Source organism: Corvus kubaryi, unplaced genomic scaffold (assembly GCF_017639235.1).
Source record: "Corvus kubaryi isolate FWS band 111438036 unplaced genomic scaffold, C.kubaryi_AGA036_p1.0 37352, whole genome shotgun sequence".
NCBI classification, from domain to species: domain Eukaryota; kingdom Metazoa; phylum Chordata; class Aves; order Passeriformes; family Corvidae; genus Corvus; species Corvus kubaryi.
In genome coordinates this window covers 2,492,854-2,501,349 of record NW_024581114.1, presented here as the reverse complement: position 1 = coordinate 2,501,349, position 8,496 = coordinate 2,492,854, and the positions used below count along the sequence as shown (strand labels likewise).

At 58.0% G+C, this 8,496-nt stretch overlaps 1 protein-coding gene across 2 annotated transcripts; it reads right to left on the bottom strand.

Moving 5' to 3' along the window:
• Positions 1-6,496: 6,496 nt before the first annotated feature.
• HES4 (hes family bHLH transcription factor 4) lies at positions 6,497-8,462 on the bottom strand. Of its 2 annotated transcripts, none has more exons than XM_042032133.1 (4): positions 8,153-8,462; positions 7,973-8,068; positions 7,800-7,887; positions 6,497-7,492 (listed from the first exon to the last, which is right to left on the bottom strand). In XM_042032133.1, exons 1-4 carry the CDS (start codon positions 8,345-8,347, stop codon positions 6,912-6,914), a joined length of 960 nt encoding a protein of 319 aa, XP_041888067.1. In that variant the 5' UTR covers positions 8,348-8,462; the 3' UTR covers positions 6,497-6,911. The 2 variants fall into 2 exon arrangements, with proteins under 2 accessions (XP_041888067.1, XP_041888069.1); XM_042032135.1 differs by having other exon boundaries at positions 8,237-8,461.
• Positions 8,463-8,496: the final 34 nt, after the last annotated feature.

Below are 8,496 nucleotides of genomic sequence, written 5' to 3'. Positions count from 1 at the left end.
AGGAAAGAGATGGGAAAGAAGGAAGGAAAGCGACGGGAAAGAAGGAAGGAAAGAGATGGGAAAGAAGGAAGGAAAGAGACGGGAAAGAAGGAAAAGCTCCCAATGGATGTTCCTGTGTCTCTGTTCCTGCCCTGACCTTGTCCTTCCAGAATCTCCTCGGAGAGGGGCACGGGCAGCTTCCCCCTCCTGCAGCCCGCGGCCAGGGCACTTCAAGCCTCGTAAACACCCTGCATCTGAGGGATTGTCCCCGGGTCACCTTGGCGGTGACACCAGCCCCGCCAGCTCCTCGTCAGGGACACTTTGCCCTTTCCCATCCTGTGGAGTCGCTCCAAGGCAGCTGAATCCCCCCTCCTCCCGGCCGGGTCGCTGCCCTTTGGTCCCCACTAAAAATAACCGGCGGTGGATGTGTCTGAGCGTGCTTGGAGGTTAAATAAAGCTCCTTGTGGCCTCTCCCGGCCTTGGGTGCAGCTCTGCCTGGTGCTTCCCCCCAAAAATGGAGCTTTCCATGCTCAGCGCTGGTGGAAAAATAATTCCCAGCTGGGTTTAGAGTGGGAAAAGCTGCCCAAAAAGCGATGTATGCGAAAAAATTCGCGCTGATCCCTCTGGGTGTCTTGGGTGCCACCAGGAGCACCCAGCACTGGCTTTGCTCAGCACCTGGAGGAGTTGTTCCACTTCCTCCCTTCTTTTTCTGGATGCTGGAGGATAAAAGGGGATCCCACAGACCCCAGGGGCTCAGCATTCCGCACATCCCACGTGTGCCAAAACACGGGGAACACCAGGAGCAGCGAGGGGAGGTGGAGCCAGAGCAGGAGAGGTGAAAACTGCCCCTACTCCGATTAAATCAGCGTCCCCGTGGCTTTATTCCATCGCTCCATGAAAAATCCTGGGATCACACCGCACATCCCACTGGGTCAGGGCTTTGTTTTAGGATTCCCGAAGAGAAAGTGGAGTTTTTGGTATCATTTTTTGGCCTCCTCCTGTGCGAGGGGACAGGTTTTAAATTGAATTAGCCCAAGCCCAAGGTCACAGTCTGAGCCTCCCTCTGCCAAGTGATCCTGTTTTGTCTTCCCAGGGAAAACCTGGGAACTGCCCCTGTGTGAGCAGCCTTGATTTATCTCCAGGTTTGGGGTCTCTGGATGTGCAAACAGCTTTAAGGAGCACACGATAAACCAGGGGCTGCTTCCAGAACCGGAGTTCAACTCAGCTCCTGCTGCTGCTGATTGATTTTGGTGCTTTTGCCCTCACCCCATCCCACCCCCGCAGCTCAGCGTTCCCTGCCCTGCCCCTGGTGCTCCTGAAGGATCCAGGGAATCCCAGCAGAGCCCCTGAGCTCGGGATTTGTCGCTGCTTTAGCACCCGAACGCTGCCAAAAACCACTCGGGCTGCTCCGAGCTGCCTCCGCTGAGCCTCCGTGGATTCTCGGGTCTCTTTTCCATCTGCTCTGCTCTATTTTTATGGCTTGGCCTTGGGATCTTCCTCTCCTTTGGAAGCGAGGCTGTTTACAAATATTTGCCTGGGAGAAGTTCTGCCGTTCCTGCAGGCGGGAGGGGAAAGCGCTGAGCTCTGCACGGGCAACATCTGGATCCAGACGTGAAGGGGGATCGATCCAGATGTGAGGGATGGATCCGTGGCAGGGGGTTGGGATGGGATCATCCTTCCAGTTCTGTGATTCCAGGATCTTCCAAGGAGCCAGAAAGACCCAATTTGCCCCCCAAAAAGAGAAGGATTTTTCACCCTGCTGGCACGTGAGGGATTGACAGGGAGTGGGGAGGCAGAGGTGAGGGGGATGCGGGGAGGAATAATTTTATTTATGGATTATTTCGTGTTAAACAGCAGAGTGGGGATTGGGAGAAAATCCCTGTGGAACACATTCCATGTACAAACATTCCACGTTTATATTCCCACATCCCCCACAGCCTTTTCCATGGTGTCGCCAACGTGAGACGAGGATGTGAAGTAGGTGGGTCCCTTCCAAACCAGGATATTCCAGGATTCCACTCTTCTCCAGCTGCAGCATTTGAGGAGCAGGCAGAAGTTTTACCATTTCCACCCCTGCCCCCACCCCAGTTTGTGGCCGCTCCGGTGAGATGCTCCCAGCAAAGAGGCATCTCCAGCTGGTGGGGGTCAGAATTCCTAAAAAACAAAGCTGGAAACAGACTCTGATGGCTTCAAAACCTCAAAGGCCTCTGCCTGATCCAGGGCTGACACTTTTAATGCCGCTGTTTGGTTTAAAGTGGATTTTTAGGGTAAAACTCCTCCCTTTTTAAAGCCCTGGCAGCTTTGGCAGAGCCACGACCCCAGGAAAATGAGGAATTTGGACCCGGCTGTTGCCTTGACCTTTTGGGAAAGGCTGTTTTTTTTGGGGAACACCCCCATCCCAGCCAGCATTCCCGAGGTCTGGGAGGTTCCCCGATTGCTTGTGCAGCTCTGCAATGGGCTCGTGTTGCGTTTTTAATCCGTCTGAGGATGTTGTAAACGCAGGTGCGGGCCCCAGGCCACGGGAGAGAAGAATTAATAGAATATGAAATGGGAATGATTCTCTTCTTCCTTGTGGAAGGAACATCCTGTGCTGCTCCCAGGGGATGGAGGGGTCCCTGTTAATTGGGAATACGAACTCCTGGCCGAGCAGCTGGACAAAGGAGGAGCTCTCCGAGCTTTAATTCGTGCGGGCCCTGCCCTCGCTGTTGCAGCAGAGCTGCTGCCCTGCCCTGCGGCCGGGATTTATCTCGGGGCAGCACCATGGGCTCTGGGGCTGTGCTGGAAAACCCCTGCCCCGAAGAGTAAATCGGGGTAACCTTGGCATAACCTCCTGCAGCTGGAGAAAAGGGTTTGTTATCCACACAGAAACGTCTGTCCCTGTCCTGGGACGGGGGTGACAGCCGCCCTCCCTCCCCACGCTGCTTTTTCACACTCCCGGCATCAACCCGCGAGCTGATTGTTAAATTTTATTTCCTTTCCTACCGGCTCTGGTTGAGAAAAGCTCACCTGAGCCGGGTCGGTGGCGCTGGGTTGGATTTCCCGGTGATGGATGTGCTGCTCCCATGGAATGGGAGAGCGAGATAGAGCAGGAATTTGGCGCCAAGAGCCCGGCTTTGAAAGGGCCGCATTCCAGCCCTGCCTAAGAGGGGCTAAATGGGAAGATCTGATTAAGCGTCTCAGTGCGGTGACCCTGACCTCAAAGAACGCGCCGAGGCTCGGGAGGAACTTCATTTCAATTAATCAGCTTAACAGCCCGAGTAAAGCTGCCTGCGTCCATTGAGCCGGGCTCCCGCTCCTCCTCCTGTTCCTCCCGAGGGCTCCGGGATGAGCCATCCAAAGGGCCAGGGTGGCTGTGGGATTGCCCGAATCACCGCCCTGGAGCTCGGGGATGCCCTCATCCCCCCCATTAGCAGCCTTCGGAATATCAGGGACACAGCCCCAGAGCCCCCCATCCCTCTGTGACCCAGCGCTTTCCCACCTCCCGAGGGAAAAGGGACGTGCGGGATGGCAGGGATGGCTTTGCCCCCCTTTTCCAGCCTCTCCTGCGCTGCCCTTTCCCTCCCAGACAGGGAAGGGGAGCAGCAAAGCAGCAGGGAAGGAGATGTGGCTGCTGTGAGGAAACAGCCGTGGGAGGCAGGAGGATAATCCCAGAAAAGTGTCACAGAATCATGGAATGGAAATGAAAGGAGCCTGGAAGCTCCTCTCCCAACCCCCTGCTCGGTGGGAAACTGGGAAGCAGAAGGCAAAGGCACCAGGACAGGCGCTGGGAAGGGGAAAAGACTCATCCAGAACTTCCAGTGCTTTTCCAGGTGGTTTTTCCTTTTGCCACTGGCGGCCTGGGCAGGCCCAGGAGCTGGGAAGGGTTTTGCTTCCTGCCCGGAGCCCTGGGGGAGCCTCTCCCCGCTCCGGACAGGATTTCTCGGGATGCCCATGGGGTCACGGCGCTGTGGAGACACAGCTGAGCCCTGGCCGAACATTCCAGCGAGTTTTTTGCGCCTGGAACTCCGTTCCCGGCTCCGTTTCGCTGGAAATGGCTCGTTAACACCTCTCCCCACATCCTTTCCCATGGAACGAGGCGCAGCTGCTGCAGCTCGGGTCGGATGAGGAGGAATCTCCACTTCTCCCCGCTGTCTCCTTCCCACCCCTCCTTCCCCCACCACACCCCGATCATTCCATGATTCCCGTGAATTCCCGGCCGCCTGAATTCCACCGAGCCATTATCGCTCTGGCGCTGCGTCCATCCCCTTGGACTTTTCCCTCTGGGAAGCCGCGCACTTTGCCCTTTCCGTGCACTTTTAAAGGGATAAGGGCAAATTTAGAACCCTCTGGAAAAGCGGCCGCACCCGGAGCCTTTGGGGGGGGGGTTCGGGCTCGGCAGCGCTGCTGTTGCTGGGGAATAACCTGGAAGGGATGGATTGGAGGCTCCCGGGTACAACCCAGGGATGGAACAGAGCTGGGCATCTCCTGAAGCCACCTGGGCTTCACGGCAGCGACATTCCTTGGAAAGATCTGGCATTTCTGGGGCGCTGGGAGCAGCACAATCCCGCAGCCCCCGAGGCCCCGAGCAGAGCAGGTGGCAGTGGTGGGCACTCACCCTGCCCCGGGGGGCTCTGAGGGGTCTCGGGGGGCTGAGGTGACGCCGTGCTGGCATCCCGGGGTGTCACTCCAGAGGCAGAGTGCTGCCAGACCGCTTCCCCCGCGCCGGGAGCCGCGTCCCCGGGGAGCGCCGCGCTCCGTGCCGTGTTTGCACCGCTGCCGTCGCTCAAAACCCACTCAAAAGGAGAGGGTTCTGCTCTGCCTGCACTCAGCCGTGACAGCCTCGCTGCTGGCCTGGCTGCCTCGGGAATAAAGGGAATTCGCCGCATCTCGGGGCGATCTGGGGGGGACCGGGCAGTGAGAGCCAGGCCGGGGATGCGGGGCTGCCCCAGGGAGGGATTTGGTTCCAGGCAGGCGACAGCCAGGCTTTCATCTGCTCTTCCGAGCCTCCTTCAGACAGAAGAGGAGGGGTAGGGCCCGGCTGTGGGGGATGGAGGAGAATTGCTGTAACATGATTTTATGTCTGTGATTGCATAACAAAACCTCCTGGGAACCTCCTGATTCGAATGGATCCCTCGTTCTGCCGGGGCGATGGAGGGCTCTCAGACTGATCGATTGCCCACGCTCTGGTGCGGAGGAATTGCTGGGCTGGATCGGTACCAGGCTCCGAGCAGCCTGTGCTCCTTTATCGAGCCGCGCCTGAGCCATCAGGAAGCTGTAAAAAGCCTTCAGGAGCCGATAATCTGCTTTTTATACCCCCAGCACACACAGCCACAGGCCCTGTTCTCACAGAAGCTGCAGCCTGGTTGTTAATAGGAGCAGACCTTGAAAGATGGAATTGCATTTCTATTCGGGGAAAAAAAAAAAAAAAAGTAATAAAAATCCCTGTGTTTGTGTCATTGGATGCTCTGCAAATATCAGCTCGTTCTCTGAACTGGGAAACGCTGCTGGTCCCACCTCCCTGCCCACCCACCAGGACAATCCCCAGGGTCCCAGGAAGGGGGGGGGGGGGATCAGGGAAATCAGGATCCCACAGACCCCCAGCCAAGGTGGGAGATGCCTTTGGCACTCCCACATCATCTCCTGCGGATTCCAGGACAGCCCCACCTCACAAATTTGGAGCGGAGCGCACAAAGCTTCGCCTTGCACCCCGAGCATTCCCTCTTAATGGTCTTTTCTCCACACCGCGGCCTTATTAATTGGTGACAATTGGAAGCGGTTCATTCTCCGTGTGCGAGAGGCTGCAATTGCTTCCACTTGGCCACGATTCAAGTGCCGGGGGTGAGTCAGAATGGGTGGCAAAACTGTCTTTTCCTCAGTCCCCCTGCTCAGTGGCAAATAAAAAGCCACAACCCCGAGTTATTCTCTTTTATGAGGTGGGCATTGTGAGGCCAGGCAATTGAATTTACAACAGCATTGAGTATCAGAGTCTATCTGGCCCTGTCAATGAGAGCGCCGGGGAAAAAAAAGACACACATTAACCCTCAGCTCCGAGTTCCCAGGCGCTTCAATAGGGCTCCCAACTTCCCAAAGAGCCCGCTGCATACTCGATGAGACCCTTTATACCTTCTAATTACCCTCCTGACAATAGGGACAGACTCTCTCGCCGCTTTTGTGGGCCCGAGAGTAACTTCTGTGCAGCCCACCCCCACCCCGGCCGGCCCCGGGAGAGGTGGGAAGGAGGGAAAGCTGGAGAGCAGCCGGATTTCGGGAGCAGGTAGCAGGCACGAGGTGTTTCCTCAGCTTCCAGCAGCAGATTTTGTTTTAGGAATCCTTCTTCTGCCTGCAAAACTCAAGAGATTTTTAAACCCCCCCCCCCATCACTTTCCCACCAATTTCTTACCCAAATCCCTTCCAATTATCCTGAAATAAGGCCATAAAGTGCATTCCTATTTTTTTTTTTTTTTTTTTTGCACACAGAGGATGAGCTCGTCCTTGCCCACTCTCGAACAAAATGAAAGGGTGGGGAAAAAAAAAAAAATCTATTTCAAAGAGTTCCTTTATTGAAACACCTGCATAATTTTTTTTTTCTCTTTTCGTTTTTGGAAGTCTTCGACACAGGCACGCACACACCCACAGACCAACGGGATACAAACAACTTTGGCATTATAACTTTTTGAATATTCGTTACAAAACTAGTTCTCGTTTATTATTTTTTTTTTGTTTGTTTCTTTAAAAAAAGTATCTCAAATAAAGGCATTTTAAAGGAGTAAAAATACAAGTCGAGATCCCAACCTCTGAAAGTAATAAATAGCACGTTCATAGCGAGGTCCTTTTCTTCCTTTCTGCTTAAATCTGCTTAAAAAACCCCAAAATATAACAGGGGCTCCATACAACGGAGCCAACGAGAGTTTGGTTGGTTTTTTTTTTGGAGAGGGGGAATAACTTGAAGGAAGTCACCAGGGTCTCCAGACGGATTCACTGCGCTCTCCAATGGGGCTCCCGGCCTGGGACGCTGGACCGATGCTGCCCCCAAATGATGTCAAGCCTTGCACCGGCGATGCCGAGGGGGTGGCGGCCGCGTTCCCCGAGCCGCCGCCCGCGGACACCGGCACGTTGGCGTTGGCATAGAGAGGAATAACCGGTCCGGAGCTGGGAGGGAAGGCTGGGTTCGGGATGAGGAAGGCAAACTGGCCGTCGGTGGCCGGTACGAGCTGGAAGCCGCCGTAGACCTTGGGGGACAGCGCTTCGGCGGGGTTGAGTTTGCAGGGCACGGGCACGGCTCCAGCTGCGGCCGGGGGCAGCTGGACGTGCAGCGGCTGCTGCGCCAGATGTGCGGGCTGGGCGGGCGGCGGCGGCGGGGGGTAGTTCATGGCCACGATCTGGCCCAGGCACGCCGAGAGGTGGCTCAGGAGCCGCGTGCGCACGTCGGTGTTGACCCCTTCGCAGGTGGACAGGAACCGGGTCACCTCGTTCATGCACTCGTTGAAGCCGGCCCGGTACTTGCCGAGGACGGTGGGGTCGGCGCTGAGCGCGGCTGGAGGGGGAGGAGGAGGGGGTGGCAGATCAGTGGCAGGTTCGAACTACCGGCCCCGGTACCCTGTCCCCAGTCCCTAACTCCGGTTCCCGGTCCTCTGTCCCTAATCCCGAGTATGGAGCCCGGCTCCCGCTCTCTCGTCCTCAGTCCCCAGTCACTGCTCCAGAGTCCGGTTCCCGGTCCCCTGCCTTCGGTCCGGATCCCCGTCCCCGTCCTCTGTCCCCAGGTCCCTGTCCAGATCACGATCCCCGTCCCCCGTCCCCGGCTCCCGGTCCCCATGCCCGGAGCCCCCGGGGCCGGCACTCACCCGTCATCTGCGCCCGCTGCAGGTTCCGCAGGTGCTTGACGGTCATCTCCAGGATGTCCGCCTTCTCCAGCTTCGAGTGCCGCGAGCTCTGCGGGACAAGAGCGGCTCCGTCAGGGCTGCCCGCGGCCGGGAAAAGCCCCCGCTGTCCCCGGTGTCCCCGCAGCCCCACTTACGTCCTTCTTGAGCGCGTCCAGGATGAGCGTCTTGAGCTGCCCCAGGCTCTCATTGATCCGCGCCCGGCGCCGCTTCTCCATGATGGGCTTGGACGACTGCGGGGAGAGCGGAGCCGGTCAGCGCCCCCCGCACAGCCCCGGGACCCCCAGGACCGCACCCATCCCCCGACCATCACCGACCTCAGCACGGCCGCGGGCTTGCCGCCATCCAGCTCCGCCGCCACCGTTGCTGCGCCCCGACCGGCACCCTCCTCCTCCATTTACCTTCCGGTGCTCGCTGGCGCTCCGCGGCTTGTCCGGCGTGTGGCTGGCGCTGGCGGGCGCGCCGGCGATGGGCGACGCGGTCGGTTTCTCCATGCCCGTGTCGGCGGGCATGGCTGGGTACGGTACGGTGAGAGCGGAGCGGCGACCGGGGAACCGGAGGGAGTGAGGGAAGGAAGGACGGACGGACGGAGGGAGCGACGGAGCGCGGCGCGGGAGCGAGCGCGTGCGGCGGCAGGCGCGGGGCGCGTGCGGCGGCGGGC